General features: G+C 44.6%; 1 protein-coding gene across 1 annotated transcript in view; it reads left to right on the forward strand.

The window, feature by feature from the left end:
- LOC102785757 (triple functional domain protein) overlaps positions 1-17,325 on the forward strand; it is an 86,233-nt gene extending 68,908 nt beyond the window's left edge. Inside the window, 33 exon segments of the mRNA XM_087835124.1 lie at positions 35-127; positions 222-333; positions 448-638; positions 763-864; positions 1,887-1,916; positions 2,431-2,573; positions 2,688-2,787; positions 2,903-3,146; positions 3,740-3,847; positions 4,030-4,223; positions 4,316-4,486; positions 6,858-6,953; positions 7,764-7,912; positions 8,026-8,092; positions 8,176-8,279; positions 8,376-8,445; positions 8,541-8,630; positions 8,713-8,805; positions 8,953-9,003; positions 9,096-9,173; positions 9,262-9,453; positions 10,720-10,900; positions 11,038-11,295; positions 11,386-11,852; positions 12,607-12,854; positions 12,979-13,123; positions 13,125-13,230; positions 13,512-13,674; positions 13,835-13,956; positions 14,043-14,121; positions 14,209-14,409; positions 14,509-14,647; positions 14,786-17,325. Coding sequence (XP_087691250.1) covers positions 35-127; positions 222-333; positions 448-638; positions 763-864; positions 1,887-1,916; positions 2,431-2,573; positions 2,688-2,787; positions 2,903-3,146; positions 3,740-3,847; positions 4,030-4,223; positions 4,316-4,486; positions 6,858-6,953; positions 7,764-7,912; positions 8,026-8,092; positions 8,176-8,279; positions 8,376-8,445; positions 8,541-8,630; positions 8,713-8,805; positions 8,953-9,003; positions 9,096-9,173; positions 9,262-9,453; positions 10,720-10,900; positions 11,038-11,295; positions 11,386-11,852; positions 12,607-12,854; positions 12,979-13,123; positions 13,125-13,230; positions 13,512-13,674; positions 13,835-13,956; positions 14,043-14,121; positions 14,209-14,409; positions 14,509-14,647; positions 14,786-15,337 — 5,139 coding nt within the window. The 3' untranslated portion in view covers positions 15,338-17,325.
- Positions 17,326-20,406: the final 3,081 nt, after the last annotated feature.

Genomic DNA, 20,406 nt, shown 5'->3' on the forward strand with positions numbered 1-20,406 from the left:
CAGTCACCTCACTGTTCTCCTCTGTTAATGGCAGGAAATTCAACAGAGGCACCGACTGGCCAACTCCATCTCATCCTATCTGATCAAGCCAGTGCAGAGAATCACCAAGTATCAGCTCCTGCTGAAGGTAAGCCACCACAGCAAAAAAAACAACAAGATGCTTGTATTGAGCATCTCCATGGTTCCTGTTGTCATGGTTTCTGTGCCCGCGTCCTGTTTAGGAGTTGTTGACGTGCTGCGAAGAAGGAAAAGGAGAGATCAAGGACGGCCTGGAGGTGATGCTCAGTGTTCCCAAGAAAGCCAACGATGCCATGCACCTCTCAATGCTGGAAGGTCAGACATTGATTATGTATTTGTACGATTAGCTATAATTTCACAGCAAACCTCTGTGTGTTTATTCTTTAATGTTGATTTTTCATCAAGTCATCCTCTGGCCTTTTTCTCCAGGTTTCGATGAAAACATCGAGTCGCAGGGTGAGCTCATTCTCCAGGATTCGTTCCAGGTCTGGGATCCAAAGACTCTGATCCGAAAGGGACGAGAGCGCCACCTCTTCCTCTTTGAGATGTCGCTCGTTTTCAGCAAGGAGGTCAAAGACTCAAATGGCCGGAGCAAATACATCTATAAGAGCAAACTCTTTGTAAGAACACGATGATGAAATCAGGAGCATTTTTGTGATTATGGAAACCTCAGAACTTTGCACAGTTACAAAAATAAAATCATTTGACAAAGTTTATGTTTTCTCATATTACTCTTCCTCGCAGACATCAGAGTTGGGGGTGACTGAACACGTTGAAGGAGACCCCTGTAAGTTTGCTCTATGGGTGGGACGCACCCCAACCTCTGACAACAAGATTGTACTCAAGGTAAAACACTCCTCCTCCTCCTTGCTTCGCAGACTCCTCCTCCTTTTGGGTTGGACCAATATAGCTTCCTGAAGCAAATCTGATGAGTAATTTGGTCTCAATAAAGTCCAAATACTAGCATTGAAAATACGCGAATCTTCCATGTGAGTGTGCTGAAAGCATAAATATTGGTCTAACCCAGTTTCCTCTCCACATTCAGACCTTTTCTATTCTTCTTCTTATCTCTACTGTCCTCTCTTCTGTCCCGTTTAAATGCATGAGCAGCTTCAGGGTGGCTGAGAAGCTTTCTGTAGTCACTCTTCTGTCTCCTTCCTTCTCGTCTTCCAGCCTGGTTAGATTTCTGCTTTTGTTCCATCTGTTAACAAAACACGGCACACATGTGTATATCTGGGGCTGTGTTTTCTGTGGATGTTTGTATCTCTAATTCTCTATGTGGGCCGACATGCTTCCACCAACGCTGGTGATGCTGATTCAGCCCCTGAACGCCCACAATCGCCCAGCCTGGCTCGCTGCTGCTTTATCAAAGCAGCGACTTAGCGATCCTTCTCTACCACAAAATATAGATTTTAATAATGATTTACAGCCACTGTTGAAGTTTTTAATTAATTTTTCTAAGTATCGTATCACCCATGTTAAGACTTCTTCCTGCTGAGTAGTGTCACAGATGGATTAAAACTTGTCAGCTGTTGGACCAGCATGAAGCCAGAGCACGTTCAGTACTGAGCATTTCAACATAAATACACACCGACTACCAGACTAACCACTGAGAAGCAGTCATGTGTTATGTGTATTGTAAATTAGGTGTGTCTTGTTACTAACCCCACACACACACACACACACACACACACACTATCCATTACTATTCACTAGGCATTTTACTGGCCTTCATTATACTGTCAAACCAAAATGTCAGTGTTGTGCACTTCTATCATTTCAAATCATTCTGTCAGCTTGTAAAATGTCCTGTACACCTTCTAAAAGCAAACCAGTGAAATTCCCTTTTTTATATTTTAAATTCAAAGCTAAGTCAGGGATCCAAACATGGAGCCATGGTGAGTACAAACAATCCCACAACACAGCCCTCAACCATTTTTCAAAAGTCTTAAAGTTAGCTTAGTGTCATGGGTAAAAGCAGCATATTTGAGCTTTAGCATCAAGCCGCTGTAACCTTAGCAATATGACATCTTCAGACCTGAAAGGTACAAAATAATCAATAACGGTGATTCCCAAATGAGGGTAGTAAAGTAAACCTAAACACTGACTGTTCACTGTTCATGTTTGTATGACTAATACATTAAGTAACATCCACTTTAACTCAGATTATTCAGATGGTGGGTGGTGTTGAGGAAGTGGTTCTTCATCTCTGAGAGCTGTTGCAGAGGCTGTACAAAATAAATGCAGGGAAGCCGCTGTGTTAGGCATTTACAGGCAGAGAGAGTAAAATGTATATGTGAAATAAAGGCTTTGTAACGTATTGAGAGATCAGATATGTGTGAATCAAGAATTCAAATTGAGGATTTTTTGACAAGCTTTGCCTTCTTGACAATGATTGACTGCCGATAACAGGCATCCAGCATTGAGAACAAGCAAGACTGGATCAAACACATCAGAGAGGTGATCCAAGAGCGCACCATTCACCTGAGAGGAGCACTTAAAGAACCCATTCATATTCCCAAAACAGCCACCACCAAGCACCACAAGGGACGAAGGTAAACACAGCTCTAAATGGGGATTAATCTATGAACAGGAAGTTTATCTTACCGTTTTTATACAAGAAGGGAAGAAAAGTTGCACCTTTTATTGATCGTGTGTGCTCCCGTTAGGGATGGAGAGGACCTGGACAGTCAGGGTGAAGGCAGCAGCCAACCAGACACCATCTCTCTGGCGTCACGCACCTCTCAGAACACACTGGACAGCGACAAGGTGAGAACGCACACACAGAGCTCAGAAATGATGCCCAGTCTTCAGACCTTCTGCATTTATGAGCTTTAAAACCAATATGGAGCAAAGGTCTCAGTGATGGTCTCGTCTTCCACAGCTCTCCGGCGGCTGTGAGCTGACTGTGGTCATACACGACTTTATGGCCAGCAACAGCAACGAGCTGACGGTGCGGCGGGGTCAGACTGTGGAGGTTCTGGAGCGCTGTCACGACAAACCAGACTGGTGCCTGGTCAGGACCACAGACCGCTCTCCTGCCCAGGAGGGCCTGGTGCCCTGCTCTATGCTCTGCATCGCCCATTCCAGGTCCTCCATGGAGATGGAAGGCATCTTCAATCACAAAGGTACAAAAATGTAACCTTCATTGGCAAAAAGTCACTGATATGATGAAGTGTAGAAAATGCAAGCTTGCATCCATGTTGCCATGGAAACACTCATATTTCTGAAGGCACCGTTAATGCTGAATAACTATATACTGTTTAGGGGACAGATGCTGCTATCTAGCTTGTGCTGATGATTACGATGATGATTTCAGAGAAGAACGTTCTTATTAACCATGCACTGCACATATTACACACATTGGCTCTGCAGGAAAGTAATGCAGGCTGGTTAGCAGCTGAGATCCTGGGCTTTTCTAAGCATTTCACTTAGAAAGCTGCAACATTTGGTCTCCTCAGTGTCCAGATGTTTTTTGGAACATATTGCTGGCATCATATTCAAAATCAGATGATGTTCTTCCACTAAAATGAATTTTCTCTGCCTTCACATTCTGATTTGCCATCTACAAAAATTAATAATATTTTTAAAAAAATATGCTTTAACTTTACAGATAACTGTATTGTTTCTTGTCTTTTTTGAGTGCAGCTGTTGTTTTTGGTCTCATTTCTGGAATTGGCATCACAGGGCTTGTTTTCACTTACAGCTCTGTATTTCACAGACACACTGTCAGTGTGCAGCAATGACTCCATCATGCCAGGTTCCTCTGCTACGCTGCAGCCCGGTCACGGCATCGGCTCCCACACCTCCCCGGGTCCTAAACGACCAGGTGAGATCGCCAACCTTTATTTGAAAGGCTTTGAAAAAACTCTGTTTAAAAAAGAGTTAAATTTCAAACTGATGAAGCTGTCAACTGTAGTTGTAGATAAAATCCAGAGTTTTTAACTGTTCGCTGCAGTTTCGGTGAATTAACTTTAACCTGTGCTTTGTGCGTGTGTTTTGGTTTCTTAGGTAACACGCTACGGAAGTGGCTGACCAGCCCGGTGCGACGGCTAAGCAGCGGTAAGGCAGATGGCCACGTGAAGAAGCTGGCCCACAAGCACAAGAAGAGCCGTGAGGTGAGGAAGAGCGGAGAGATGACGATAGGCTCTCAGAAAGACTCGGACGACAGTGCTGCTACGCCTCAGGATGAAACTTTGGAGGAGGTGGGTGGATGCAGAACGCTTGACACTCTGTGCCATCCTCAAACCTGTTACAAGAGAGTTAAATGGTGCTTTGGCGTCCTCGTGCTTTGCAGAGGGTTCGTAACGAGGGCCTATCGAGCGGTACGCTGTCCAAGTCCAGTTCTTCGGGAATGCAGAGCTGCGGAGAGGAGGAGGGCGAGGAGGGTGCAGACTCAGTACCTCTGCCTCCACCTATGGCCATCCAGCAGCATAGCTTGCTGCAGCCAGACTCACAGGATGACAAGGTGAGGAGAGTTAGGGCGTTACAGCAGGGGACCGGGGACCAGATGTAATCAGCTCACATCATTCTTTAAGACTGTAGGTCAAGAAAGGGCATGAAGAATCGTGTTGTGAGGCTTGCTTTTTAGGATTGTGTTGATCTGGAAATTGCCAGCGTGCTTTGTGTTCTGAACTTCTGGTAGACAAACGGAGTCACACAGATTTTGTCTTCAGTATTTATAAGTGTTAGAAAGTGTTAAATTTACTATCCACAAAAATCTACCCCATTCAAAATTGGCTTGTTTTGCTCAAAATGATGAGATGCATATCTGAAATCATCTCTAGCTGCCTGCAGTTTCTTTCAACAGAAGTGTGTCCTACAAGTTTTTTTAATACATTTATTTTTGATCTAGTAAGTATTCATTTTAAATCTGCAACCGAATCAAACCCACATTTGGTCGCTTGCCGAGGCCGGGGGTCGGTGTAAGAGGTGGTGTAACATCTGCAGTCATTGGTTTCTGGGAAACACTTTCACTCATTTAAGTTTCTCCCACCTTTTCCCAAATAGGACCATTTCCTGACACGGTTTAAGTGACCCTTAGTTTCAGTTGTGCGTAGCATTTTATCTTGGCGTGTTGCATCATATTCTCCCCTCTCTTCTAAAACAGAAAGCAATGCAAAGTCTCACGCAGCCCACGTTTCCTCCTCGACTCAAGTGGAGACTCCTCTGACACTAATTTCTGTTTCTCTTTTTTTGTTTTGTTTCCTGGTTGTATTGTTTGCTGTTTTCCATGCTGTAGCATTACCTTGATTTATGTCCTGTCTTTGCTTTGTCTCAGTTTCCATACCTCTCCATCTGAAGTGTCCCGCTCTTCCCCTTCTGTCTCTTCCCTCGGTCACTTCTTCAGTTCTCTATCGTTTTCCCCCTTACTCTTCAACTCAAAATTGTATTTTCTAAAACCTGAAACATGAAGATAGAAGCTTTTTTCTTTTTCCTTCTTTTTTTGAAATCCACCTTTCTCTGTCCCTCTGCCTAACTTTTGTATTTTTTGCAAACTCTTAAACATTCCTGGATTTCTCTACTTAAGATTTCCCCCTTTTTCTTCTTCTTCGTCTATGTTTTTTAAGCTTTACATGTTTTGACTTCTGCCTCGTTTCTTTGATCACACCTCTGGAGCAGAGAGGTGTCTGGCGGATGAGTAAGGGCTTTAAAGCAAAATGTACATAAGGAGAGGATGCATGTAGCTCCTAACTCTTTTTTTGTTAGTCTGTAAGCATAGCGCAAGACTGCAGCTTTTTTCTGCATGTTTGTCAGTTATAGGCTGGGATTGACCATGAAATTAGTGGATCTAAATCTGAAAATAAAGCGGTAAGATCCCCCAGCAGCCCCGCTGGATAATCTAACTAAGAGGCCACAATGAGGTGAAAATTCATAAGCACCCCTTCTTCCTCTCCCCCAACTCCTCACCACCCACTCCGTCCCCCGCCTGCTCGTCCTCATCTCCTTTTACCCTCTGTGCGTTAACCTCATTAACCATGCGAGTAATTGGCATCTCTAAATGCTGGCGAGGCCAGAAGGGCACACAGCATCACCCAGAAAACCTAATTGGGGAATGTCTTGAAGCACAGCACAGCAAGGGTGAGAGTCTCCTGAACTATATATATATATCTCTATATATGCATACTTACATATTACCTCTTTCATTCTAGCTCTGTTAGCATTCTTTTTTTATTCCAAAGGCCGCTCATCACCATCTGAGAAAGCAACACAGACATCTTTCACTCACACATCACTATTTTTTTGACCTTCTGCCCATCACTATTTCAAAGACTTCTATTTTTCTTCTCTTATCTTCATTTCAGTCACCCTACTTTCAGCCTCATGTTTTGTTTTTTTTACCTTTTCATTGGCCGCTTTATGAAGTTCATATACGTTTTGACTTTCTTTAACCTTGAGTTATAAAAACCCCGCCCCCTGTCCTGGGGGTTTCACTAATGGGAGCATATCGTGGATGAATCTCTTCAGATTACAACATTTAACAAACATTTTCACTAAGTCATTGGTCGCATCAACAACTAAAATCCACTTAAATGCCACCACCAAAAGATAATTGAATCTAGTCTTCAAGTTATTCTCAATGAAAACTCCAGCATGGCTTTTAACTGTAAGCTCTTACAACTTACTTTAGGATTACGTTAGAAACAGACTTATTTCTGTTTCAGAAAGGATGGAAATTACTCCTAAAGTGTGATGAGGCTTGATTCAGTTCTGAAAAGTTTAGTGGTTCCTTTTTTCCCTAAAGAGAGTTATTACTTCAAAATTTAGACTGTCGACTTGCATGGCTTTTCTCACGCTTGTTGGTTTTCCTTCCTCTCATCTCTCTGCTTTTTGCCTAGACCTCTTCTCGTCTGTCGGTCCGCCCGTCCAGTTCAGAAACGCCCAGTGCCGCTGAGCTGGTGAGCGCCATCGAGGAGCTAGTCAAAAGCAAGATGGTAGGAAATACCAAATACTCACACCAGCCAGGCCCAGTTTATCAGAAGATACCACAGACTGTATATAAAAGATGGACGTAGCAACCATGCTGTTGCCAAATCCTTATTTTGACTGCCGTCATGTGAATTTTTGGAGCCTGGAGTGAACATATTTAGACGAGAGGGTGGAGTGCTAAGTTATTGCTAAGCTAATGCTACCAAGCTTAAATTGGCAAGTTGCTGAGTTTCACTCAGTAAAGCTGAAGCATAAACTTCTTGAACAGAGGTTGCATTGTTTGTCCAAAATTTGATTAAAATGTTCAAAAAAACACCAACATTAAGAAAACAAAAGAAAGGAAACATGGTTTTGAGGTCCAGGTGAGTGACTGGTGAGGACAGGTAGCTAGCGGCTATAGCTATAGCCCATGTTAGCATAGCTGTCACTGAAAGTGTCCTCATGCCCTAAAAAGAAGAACAAAATCTAATTAGGTGAGTTTAAAAACAACAGTCCAGTGTTTACGAAGAGCGGAAGTAGCTTTAGAAACCATTTAGCAATCAAGTAAGTATGATGAAAATGAGTCTGCCTCAAGTGGCCATCAGAGGAACTGCAGGTTTTGGCATTAGACTTTTCCTTTGTTTTCCAGCTCCAGAAGTTTCTGCTTGATTCAATCGCATTAAGTGTTTGTTAGCTTCATATCAGCCGATTTAAATATATTTTTCTGCATTTTCTGTTTATTAAGCTTAGTTGTGTCCAGAGTCATTAGGATTAAGAGACTTTATATAAAGGAAAGAAGGATTTCTTCTTGTGAACAAACTGCTTTTGTTGTGCAGGCTCTGGAGGACAGACCCAGCTCTCTGTCTGTAGAACAAGGAGACAGCAGCTCTCCCTCTTTCAACCCCTCTGACAACTCCCTCCTCTCCTCTTCCTCCCCCATTGAAGAAATGGACGAACGCAGGGCCAGCATCCTCAAAAAAAGACAGTACGTCTACTGCGATCTCACGCAACAGTAGACTAATGTTTAGGGAGCTCTAACGCTGCTTTTATAGCTCTCATTTTAAGTCTGCCATCTGTGTTTCTCCTCTCTTGCTCTAGTTTCATTCTGCTGGAGTTGGTGGAGACGGAGAGAGATTACGTCAGAGACCTCGGCCTGGTGGTGGAGGTAAGTTTAGGGAAACATGATGAATATTAAAATGAGTTCTGGCGACTTCCTGTTGTGAATTCTTCGTGTGTTTCCATCACAAGGGCTACATGAGCAGAATGAAGGAGGAGGGTGTCCCTGATGATATGAAGGGAAAAGACAAAATTGTGTTTGGCAACATCCATCAGATCTACGACTGGCACAAAGAGTATGTAGGGGAATGCACACACAGACGTGTGGAGACTGTAGAGTTTTCCCTGTCCAGAATCGGCGCTTCAGTAACTTCTGTTTCTGTGTCGCTCAGTTTCTTCCTCAGGGAGTTGGAGAAGTGTTTGGAGGACCCTGACAGACTGGGACCACTCTTTCTCAAACAGGTTGGTCTGCAGGGAATTTCCAGCTCCTGCCTTCTTTGTAATTGCTTCCACACATCTGATCAAAGTGTAATTGTGTGTGTGCTCTATCTATCCAGGAACGGAGACTAAACATGTACGTAGTGTACTGTCAGAACAAGCCCAAGTCAGAGCACATCGTGTCCGAGTATATCGACACCTACTTTGAGGTTAGACTCTGGTATTTTGGCAGCTTTAGGTTCAAGTGTAACTCATTATGCAGCTGTTAAAGAGACACATTTGATTTTGTAGGACCTGAAGCAGCGGCTGGGACACAGACTGCAGATCACAGACCTGCTCATCAAGCCAGTCCAGAGGATCATGAAGTACCAGCTGCTGCTCAAGGTTAGGCTGTTTCTATGCAGTAGAGGGCGCCAGAGCCCCAGCTGCTGCTTACTTACCCTTTATATTTGCACTGTATCCAAATGCCCCTCGCTGTTACACGTAATGTACAAAGCTATTATTTTACTTGTGTTTGTTTGTGCATTTTAGGATTTCCTGAAACACTCTAAAAAGGCTGGGCTCGAGTCTCCGGATTTGGAAGTGAGATCCTAAAAACCCCCAAAAAGAAAACAGAAATTATGCAAAACAGTTTGAGCGATTATACCAATCTTGTTTGTTTCTGACTCTTCCAGAAATCAGTGGAGGTCATGTGCATTGTTCCAAAAAGGTGTAACGATATGATGAATGTCGGCCGGCTTCAAGGGTTTGATGTAAGAAGCCATTTTTCTCAGTGATCGGTCAAGCAGTACAACATCTTCCTTAAAGCGTGCGTTAACATTTCTCTGTCTTTGCCTCCAGGGGAAGATTGTGGCTCAGGGCCGCCTTTTGCTGCAGGACACATTCATGGTGTCCGACCCCGACGGCGGTCTGCTCGGCCGGATGAAGGAGAGGAGGGTTTTCCTGTTTGAGCAGCTTGTCATCTTCAGTGAGCCTCTGGACAAAAAGAAAGGGTTCTCTCTGCCAGGCTTCCTCTATAAGAACAGCATCAAGGTAATGATTTAAGGAGGGAGGATGTACACTTGTTACTTTCCCCACTTGAAGAATGTCTGTTAATATGCTAACGATGAGGACATTTCTCCTTGTTGTTTGCAGGTTAACTTGATTTAATTATTCCTAGTTGTGTAATCTTGTTTTAGTGAGAATATCTTTCTCAGAAGAATAAACCATGTTTTCTATAAAAATAGTCCGCAGGCTTAGTTTGGCTCAGCTTCAAAAGCAAAAGACATTTACTTGAAGCAGAGCTTAGTCTGTCAGTCTGTCTGGCTCCTCATCGAGTTCATGTAACAAAAGCTCAGACGGTGCTCTTTTTAAGTTACTGCATTGCACTGATTTTAGCAATGGACTCTTGACACACAATAGTAGTGCAGTCCCAAGCTGCCTTTGTTAAACATCTCTTATTATGAGTAGTTTAAATCCGTAAGGCAGGTGAGAGGACGGCGTGTCCGCGCTTTCAATAACAGTGCTGGTTAAGCCTCAAAATGCATCCTGAACTTCGCTCTACTCTGCAAGAGCACTTTCCACATGTGTGAGAGAGGGAGGGTCGAGATGTTGGGACAAAATACTGTGTACCATTCTTGATGGAGCATGTAGTTACATTAATTTAAAAGCCCTGTGCTCAGTTGGCGTTAACCCTTCATTCAGGGCTGCTTTTAATGACATTTGATTTTATTTCTCAAACATTTCCTTCTGCCTGTAGTGAACCTTTAAGCCAGGGGTCTCGAACTCCAGTCCTCGAGGGCCGCTGTCCTGAAGCTTTTCCATGTGTCCCTGTTGCAACACGGCTGAGTAAAATTAGCAAGAGTATAGAACTTGACTGCATGCTGAAGTGGCAACCCCTAACCCTACTCAAGTAAATTTAAGTTAATGTAAGTGTTTGGGGGAAAATATACTTCTAAAAGTACTTTTATTGCACCATGTTCATTCACTCATGAGCTGCTGTAACATGAATCCAAAGGCTGAATCACCACCACAGCATGCAGTTAAGCTCTATAGAGTCGTGCTAATGGCCTACTGATTGTATTCAGGCGTGTTGCAACAGGGACACATGGAAAAGCTTCAGGACAGCGGTCCTCGAGGACTGGAGTTCGAGACCCCTGCTTTAAGCCTTTGCGTATAACAGAGGAAAGTAAGGAAATTGAGCCCGTGGGAAATAAAAAAAATACAAATTTAGGAAAGGTCGACATGATTAAATCTCAATATTTCTGTGCCGCTGACTCTGTTTGATGTGTTTTCCCTGTTTTCTTTTTTTTACACCAGATAAGCTGTTTGGGTTTGGAGGAGAATGTGGAAGGTGATCCCTGTAAGTTCATTCTCACTTCTCGGTCAGCCAACGGCGCCGTGGAGTCCTTCGTGCTTCACTCCTCCCATCCAGGGGTGCGTGAGGTCTGGACCCTTCAGATCAGCCAAATACTCGAGAGCCAACGCAACTTCCTCAATGGTAGGCTGCTACACACACACACACACACACACACACACACACACACACACACACACACACACACACAGAGGACTTATAGGTGATGTAAAAGAACTGCTGTGTACATGGCCACCCTTGTCTCTTGCACCTTATCACAGCTCTGACCTCACCAATAGAGTATCAGAGGAACCATGTAGGGGCAAGCAGTGCGCCCAGCATCGGAGCTCCAGGTGGGGGCAACAGCGGTTCTAGTGCAGCCCCCGGAGGTGGAGGTGGAAGCTCCCAGAGTTGCTCCATCCCTTCGGGACCCCAGGGTGGCTCTCGTCGGCCGTCCAGGATCCCGCAACCCTCCCGCCTGCCCCAACCCCTACGTCACCACCCCGGGGCCGACCCGGATGGCTCCAATAAGATGTCAGGTATGAAACGTCTGTCTGTCCTTGTGAAATTTGACTTTGACTCGATGAAAGATGTGACTGAAGTCTGAGTTTTACTCGCTTGTGATCCAGGTTTGTCCCCTCGTCCTGTCCCTCCTCCTCTGCTCCCCGTGGGGGGCAGCCCGCAGGGCAAGCGCCCTATCCACACCACAGAGGACCAAGCTTATACCCCCATCCCACGTGCTACCGTTGGGCCTCTGCCCTCCACACCCACTTCTAAACCACGGCCAGGAGCCGTGTCTCCCATGGCCTCCCCCATGGCCACTCCCGCCTTTGGCAAGGACACTCTCCCCCCTCCCCCTCCCAGCCCAGGCCAAAACCAAAAGTCTGGATCTGGATTCTGGAGCTCAATGCCGGGCTCTCCAGCCAGCCGGCCTGGCTCATTTACCTTTCCGGGAGAGGCGGGAGAGACTCCGGTGCGACAAAGCTCAAATCAGAGCCAAACCCACAGACACTCCACACACAGCAAGGAGGCCGACCGCATGAGTACGTGCTCATCGGCCAGCGAGCAGTCCATCCAGTCCACCCAGAGTAACGGGGTAAGACCACTACCTGCTGCCCAGTGCTGATCCGACTAACCCAGAGGCAGAGGGGGGGCCGGTCTGTCCTGTCTGCCTTGTTGTCTCCTGTCCTGCTGCCAGCGCTACTAATCTGTCCCTTACTGCACATCTCTGACAACCTCCACTGCTCTTCAGCATCATCCTCTGTAGCTTTAGACACTTTCTGAGGACAATCTCTAGACAAGGCTTCAGCTATCAACATGTTTTCAGGCTCAAAATCTTTCTAGCGGACCTCGCTCACCTCTTCACTGATTATCTTTTAAGGCTGTCTCTAGATTCTTAACTCTAACAAAGCTTATACTAACACTTGACTTCTTCTGGGCCGTCTTCATGGTGTGTTACTTAAATGTACTTTTCCTGCAACTAACTTCTGACGTTTGCGGTTCACCTGCAAACGGAGATCCTTTCATTCAGCCTAACGTTTCTCCTCTCGTCTTTGCGTCCAGCTGCAGAGCAAAGACGAGTGAAATGGAAAACTTCATCTTATTCCTGCCTTTCTTCATCCAGTTAGCCTTTTCCGAGAAGAAATTAATAAATCCCCGTTTTGTCTTTCTTCCGCTCGAATGTCTTTTTACAAAGCCTCCACTTCTTTTTCTCTTTATGTCATCAAAAGTGGCACTCGCTAGAGACGTCACCCCACGTGTTTAGATTTGGAAAAGTTACCGTGTTTAATGCATAATCGCTGCATGTCCATCTGAGTTTGCCCTTACCGTTTTCCATCCCTGTGGTGCAGAGTGAAAGTAGCAGCAGCAGTAGCGTATCCACCATGTTGGTGACCCAGGACTACACAGCTGTGAAGGAGGATGAGATCAGCGTCATTCAGGGCGAGGTGGTCCAGATCTTGGCCAGCAACCAGCAAAACATGTTTCTGGTGTTCAGAGCATCCACCGAGCAGGGCCCCGCCGCCGAGGGCTGGATCCCCGGATTTGTGCTGGGACACACGTCGACCATTGTCCCCGACTGTCCCGAGGGATCCATCAAGTAAGAGCAAGATGATTTTGGGGAGGGATTATTTTCAACTTCATAATACGTGCACTTGAGATTCTCATCTGCCGTTTTTATCAAGACACTGAGCTCACTGCCGTCACTTTCGTTCTCCTAGCAGGAAGTCTTCATCCTGGCACACGTCCCTGCGTATTCGCAAGAAGTCTGAGAAAAAGGAGAAGGAGGCAAAGAAGGAGACAAAGCTGGAAAATGGTTACAGGAAGTCCAGAGATGGCCTGGCCAATAAAGTTTCTGTAAAGGTGAGTTTCACTTCACTTCACTTCAAAACTCTACAGCGATGCCTCGAAGTTACAGACTGTTGACATTTGTTTATCTTTTTTCCAGCTTCTAAACCCAAACTACATCTATGATGGTGAGTTTGAGCTCCAGACCTGATCCCTCAACATTGTTCCAGGTTTCTCTTTGTCACTGCAGCAGCTTGTCTGTATCAGATGCATTCTCACTGCACTGCAAATATCAGTTGGCTTTAGGCTAGGTGTGGGCTAGAGGGCGCTGCTGGAGGCGGGACATGTGATGCTCACTTGCTCCCTGCACATTTTCCATAACCTGCATTCTCATTGGCTCAATGAGGCATTACACAGATTTGGAGCCTGTCTGTCAAACAATGACAACAACAAATCTCTTTCCTTTCAGTTCCCCCAGAGTTCCTTGTACCTCTGAGTGATGTGACATGTGACAACGGAGAGAGCGTCACCCTAAGGTGTAAGGTTTGTGGGCGACCCCGGGCTACAGTCAGCTGGAAAGGGCCCAACCAGAGCAACCTCACTAACAACGGACACTTCAGCATCGCCTACAGGTAAACAGCCGAGCAGGTTTTACTCCTCGGCTGTAAAAGGCTGATTGAGTGTCACCACACCAGGCAGGCATCAGCTTTGTTGAGTGAACCTGCCGCCCCGCTAAGCTACACTCACCCTGTTATGATGGAATAGATGAATGAACGAGTGTGTTTGTTTCAGCGATACGGGTGAAGCGACTCTGCGGATAATCGGCGTAGCCTCTGAGGACGATGGCGTTTACACGTGTGTTGCCACCAACGAGCTGGGCAGTGTGACGTCATCAGCTAGCCTCAGAGTGTTGGGTGAGCATAGAGACAGACGTGAAACGTGTGCGATGAGTGTCACTGCAGATTGTATTGAACCGCCCTCCTGCTTTCATGTGTCTCAGCCGTGTCCACCGACGGGGTCCGAGTGAGCTGGAAGGATAACTTTGAGTCTCACTACACTGAGGTGGTTGAACTGGGAAGGTAACAGACACGCTGTGAGAATTCAGAATATAAAAGCTACGGCAACAAAAAACGATAACGTAAACGACTGTGTCGTCTTCTCGTCAGGGGTCGTTTCTCTGTCGTCAAGCGCTGCGACCACCGGGGCACCAAACGCACGGTGGCTGTGAAACACGTCAACAAGAAGCTGATGAGGAGAGACAGAGTGACCCAGGAGCTCAATCTGCTCCAGAGACTCCAGCACCCGCACATAGTCACCCTGATCGACACCTACGAAACCCCCAGCAGCTACGCGTTAGTCCTGGAGATGTGAGTGAACAGCAAAGGTGTACAGACGGAGTTAAACCCGACATACACACAGCTCTGTCACGCCATACCTCCGACCTGATGTTTTGCTTTGGGTTTCAGGGCGGACCAAGGCCGTCTGCTGGACTACATCGTGAGCTGGGGGAATCTGACCGAGGAGAAGGTGGCCTGCTACTTGAGGAACGTTTTAGAAGCTTTACACTACTTACACAACTGCAGAATCGCACACTTGGACATAAAAGTGAGTCACTTTTTCATTTTCCTCCAAACATTGAAGCCATAAAAAGGTTGACTGACACGTGGATGCAGTGCGGTCGTGTACAAACCGTGATGATGAATGAATGAGAATCCATGAGGCTAATCTTTGCTCTCGTTGCAGCCTGAGAACCTGCTGGTGTCCCACACCGCCAGCGGCCAGCCAATAGTCAAGCTCACAGACTTCGGTGATGCCGTGCAGCTCAACAGCGCCCACTATGTTCACCCTCTGCTGGGCAGCCCTGAGTTCGCCTCCCCAGAGCTGGTCCTCGGAGAGCCCGTGTCGCTGACCTCTGACCTGTGGAGTCTGGGCGTGGTCACTTACGTGCTGCTGAGCGGCGCCTCCCCCTTTCTCGACGAGAGCGCAGAGGAGACCTGCCTGAACATCTGCAGGCTGGACTTCAGCTTCCCCAGGGATTACTTCCAGGGCGTCAGCCAGGCGGCCCGGGACTTCGTCTGCCTGCTTCTGAAGACCGACCCGGGCAGAAGGCCCCCGGCCGGCCTCTGCCTCCAGGAGCCGTGGCTGCAGGCTGGCCAAGGCGACGGCCGGGCAGAGGGCTGCTTGGACACCTCCCGCCTCATTTCTTTCATTGACAGGAGAAAACATCAGACCGATGCCCGGCCCATCGGAGGGGTCAGGAGCTTCATTCACGGTCGCCTTCAGCCTCGGGTTTGAGCAGCTCTCAGCCTCAGCGCTCCGACCACAGCAGGAGACGCTGCTCAGTTTGGGGTCCAGCACTGAGGTGGAAGAGACTCTTTATGGTCTCGATGTAAAAAGGAGGAGAAAAATGAAAGCTGATCTCATCCTCTTTCACAGATTTTTCACTAAATAAAATCCTGTTATCCTTTTAGGTTGTTTATTTGAAACCTGCTGAGGTCTTCAGCCAATCAGAGCCCAAGAGAACGGAGTTCTCACCAATCACAAATGAATGGATGCCCTCGTCTACTGCTGCTTGCTGGTTTCGTCTTTTTGTAGTTAAGTGAACAAAAACAGTTTTAAAAAAACTATTATGAAGTAAGTTATTTTCCTCTGCGCGAGTTGAAGCTGATCAGAAGAGCCAATCGATCGAGCCTCAACGCCACCGCACGGGCGCAGCTCCTTCAGGAGAAACCGATGCCAACGGAGCTCGCCACAGAGAGCAAATCGCCCTCCAGGAACAGACGGTGTGTTTTTGTCTTTTACCCTTAAACAGTAACTGGGATACTTTTGAGAAGCAACCCTTTCTTATAGAAACAGTGTATAGAGAGGCACAGTAGTGTCTCTGCGATTCCAAGGAGGAAAAAAACAAACACATCATTGTAGAAAACGCTCATAAGTTGAAGATTCGTGTGCTACTCTGGACTCTGCAGACACGCGGAAACCGCGACAGAGCTCATCAGCTGAGACATTTATACATCAGAGCTTCTCGATGGCTGCGCTTACATTAACGTACCCTAATCTAATCTAAGAACACCATGATGACCATGTCGTGAGTAACAAATGCTGCACTGTCCAACCCGAGAAGAACCGATAGACGTTTGTCTTTTTTTTTCTTTTTTCTTTTCCTGTGTTGCGCAGATATGACATGTTTAAGCCTTACCTTGTATAGAGACTTCGGCCTTCTTCCCCCTCACGTTCGCAGTGGACTCGAGACTGTTGGAGCCCTCGGTGGCAGCGCTGAATGTGGAGGCGGCGGAAGATGAATTTACTGTAAATGCACTCATTGTATGTTATGTTTGATTATCATGTGCAATGTTGCGGCTTTAACATTTTATGCAACTATTTATGAAAACATCTGTTGTATCTGTAATAAATCTAGAGAAAAGCATGTACTTGGTACTGCAAGCACTGCTGGTAGTTTGTGTTCATTCGATCGCCGAGTGTTAACGACCGCTCCGGGGCCAGGCCGCGTCAGAGGTCACGACCTACAATCATCACGTTTTGATCAAAACTAATTTAACACTTTTTTTTTTTGTACTGTATGCCTCTGTAGTATTGGTACACCAAAGTTGCTCTAGCTTTATAGTACTTAATAAAGAAATGGTTTTATTGTGATTACGTTTCACTTGCGTTAGGCCATCCATGACCATGTTAAAAGATTGTTTACACGAGTAAATGTCAGAGGAACCCTTTTAGTTTACTCTCTTTATACCTTTATTAAAAAGGTGGGAGATTAAAGGACTGAAATGTACTCTTGGATGGGAGCTGAATGCAAGATTTTACTTACAAAGTGTTATTTTCACTTTATGTACAGATTCATGTTGCCAAAATATTTCTTCCACTTAAAAAAACAACAACAACAACAAAAAACACCTTTAAACGGTAACTAACCAGTAACCACACAAGATTACTATGGTAACAATAGCACAGATAAGTCCAGTAAGGGGTTATGATTAAATCAGCCCCCTCTTAACCTTTTTTAATTTATTTCAAAAGGTGTACACACAGGCCATTTAAAAACCAGAAAACTGGACTGGATCCTCAGTTTGGGGGTTTTTTGTTGATTTTTCTGTTTTTGTCACTTTGTTGTGTTTTTGTTTTCCCGTTTTTGTTTCATGAATAGTTTTTTTTTATTATTATTATTTTTGCATGTATATTTCTTTGTACAAATCATACATATTCTCTCCTGTAAATAGTGTCATTTTGCCATCACTTATTTGAAAATTAAACTTCATGAACACACAGACATTTACGTTCTTTTGTTTGTTTTTTATTGTTTGTTTGTTTAGTTATTTATTTTCTTGTGGGGGGAGTGGGGCGGAGGGTCTTTAAACGCTGAAATAAACATTAAAGCAAGTTTTGTTTAGATCGGGTAGCAACATTTTCAAGACTTTGTTCATTTTTCCATCATCTGCTCACCACTTTCTCGTTTTTTCTCTGTACAGGTCAGATGGTTTGATTTTGTACAATTCCGTGTTTGAGTTTAGTGACGTAGGTTGACGTCATCACTTACAGGACTGGTAACAAACTGACGCTCACACTTGCCTAAAATACCTACAAACACTTAACACTTTCAAAACTCTTCATTGGGACTTTTTCTTTTCTTGATTTGTTCTGCATTGGAAAATCAGACCGTTTGAGCTCTTTATGAAAGATAAACAGAACTTTCAGGATTTAAAAGCCAGTGCACATGTGCTTTAAAGTGGCATTAATCCTAGTGACCAGCAGGGGGAGACTGATGCATTTGCAAGGGAATGAAAGGGAATGAAATTAAAAATACACATGATACAATTATGGTCTCAGTCCATGGTTTCATATTTTAACTGTTCCTACATTGTGTTATTATGAAATGCCTATGCTTAAACCCAAAGTTTCCTCCACAGGGCGCCTGGGCTTAGCTTTAGCGAGAGGGTGAGGAGCTCAGTGTAGAGCTGTTACTCCTCCACATCGATGGGAGGCAGTTGAAGTGTTTCAGGCATCCCAGACCAGGAGAAAGATGATGTTCCTCAGCTGGCTTGGGAATGCCTCACGCTTCATTCACAGCAGGGCAGTGATGTTCGTTTGTGCATGTATTTGCCTGCAGAAGACAGGTTTTCAACCAGTGCAATCCTCAGAAACCCCTGCTGCACGCTGCTCGACGTGGACGACGCTGTGCGTCGCTCACATGCTGAGTTGTTGACGAGTGAGGTGAAACAGAGTTCACCAGCAATGGGAGAAAAGCAAGAACAAATTAAAAATTAAAAACTACAGCATGAAAGGTAAAGACAGTGGTTTCAGTGAACATTCTTATTTTGCACTTCAGCTCGTTGTCTGTTAAACTGTACGTACTTCATCAATATTTTATAAATAAATATATATGAATAATATATATTAGATGAAAAACACGGGGAAAGCAAAGGTTTTTCTCTGTGTCCATTGTTTATATATCTGTCACAGTTGGCTGCATCCATCTTTTATATATGGTCTATGGTACAGACACTATCTGCACACTGCATATCTGGTGTTTCTTCACCATAACACTCATAATTTGTCAGCTGTTATGTCTCCTAATACTTAAATAACAATTTTAAAGACTCCCGCAACTAGTAGTGCTGTGGAGCCACTGGTTGTTGCTTACAGGTGGGGACATGTATCTGTACTGAACGGCATGTTATGGTAAGTAAACTGAATGAAGAAAACTCCACAGGATTCTTTTGTATTTTATTATTATATAATAAATATTATATTATCCGATACGCCGATATGCGTAATCAGTCGATTACATCAACATTTTATATTGTGTGTGTTTAGTTAGATTAGCAGTTACCACGAAACATTTACAAAGATCCGTGTCGGCCTGGCTGTGATCTCTGCCACAGGTAGTAAAGCAAGCTAAGCTTGTTTGACTATCCGCTACAAAGTAGTGAAGTTTCTTTAAAGAACAACTGAAAAATGTTACCTTTTAACAGCTATGAAAGCGGCCTTTGCAGAGTTCTAGTCAAATATCTGGTCTGTACCGCCCCCAAGTGGCGCTTCTCTGATATTGACGAGCAGCTGCTTTACTGACCTTATGAACAGAGCGATAGGTCAAATATCCTATAACATTTGCCCAAATTTATTCATTTAAACCATCCAGAATGTCCAAAAAAAAACTTCTGTAGAAAATGCCTTCTAAAGATCATTTTTTAGGTATAGCAGAGCCGTTATTAATCTTTTTTAAAATATTTTATTGTATTTATTTATTTAATCTTTTTGTCAAATGTGGCTTTCTGGTATTGTGGTTAAAAGATCTGTATTATACGTGAAAGATTCCTGGTTTGGTACTGTGAGGATACACAAAACCCACCGTCAGAGGGTCATTAGCTAGTTCACAAGCCCTGATAGTTGGGAAGTCTGTCTCATGAAGAGCATCCGGTGTAAAATCTGTGCCAAATCAGACATTTAGATCATTTTGCTGCGGTGACCTCTTGGGAAATAAGGGAGCAGCTGAATGTAGCTCTGGTTAATTAGTATATAATAAAACCTGTTACTGCAGGGTTGAAGCGAGTAGCATTTATAATTTTCTAATCCTGGGTTAGTGAATATTTTTTGCTGCTGTAATACCGTGAAATTATCATTTCTTCTCCAGATGTGCACAAATGTGGGTTTAAAAACCCGATACGGTGTTTCCGTTTCGTGCTCACAGTTTCCACTCTTTATAAGACATTAAAGAGCAGTTAGAAACACTTATGTGTGAACAGATCTTTGCACCATCTGGTGCCTTATTTGAACTTGTATGACTCAAAGTCAGCAGGTTTCTGACACTGGGGGCGTTCACGTGCAGTGGGATGTTCCAGTACTTTTTAACTGAAATAAAACTGACCTCAGCATGGGCACACCTCCACATGCCTTGAACTGGCTTTGACAGCTTTTGCACAGGACAGGCAAGATTAAAGATTAAAGTGTGCAAACAGGAATATAACATGTTACACAAGCAAGATCAAATTGCATCGATTTACTTTACTCGTGCTTTTGTCTGTAGGTTGGTCAAACTAATAAAAGAAATGATTTGATTCAGGTAAACAAAAGTAATTCCAGTGACATACAACATGTTGCTCCAATGATGCAGTGGTGCAGGTTGAGGTGTTATCCTTTTCTGCTCCAGTTACATTTGATAACACTGATAATAGCAACTTGTGAGGTGATAGATGCACCACTGTGTTGCCCAGCTATTTGTATACATTGACTTACACATTTATTAACCTAACTACATGTGAGGTTAGTTAGTGTTCTACCCTGTCCTAGTTTAGTGGTAATTGGCCTCAAAAAAAGCACTGGACTGGCTTTTTGCACTGCAAGCTGCATCC

The sequence above is a fragment of the Neolamprologus brichardi genome, chromosome 22 (genome assembly GCF_056152115.1).
Source record: "Neolamprologus brichardi isolate AB-2024 chromosome 22, ASM5615211v1, whole genome shotgun sequence".
In the NCBI taxonomy this organism is placed as follows: Eukaryota; Metazoa; Chordata; class Actinopteri; order Cichliformes; family Cichlidae; genus Neolamprologus; species Neolamprologus brichardi.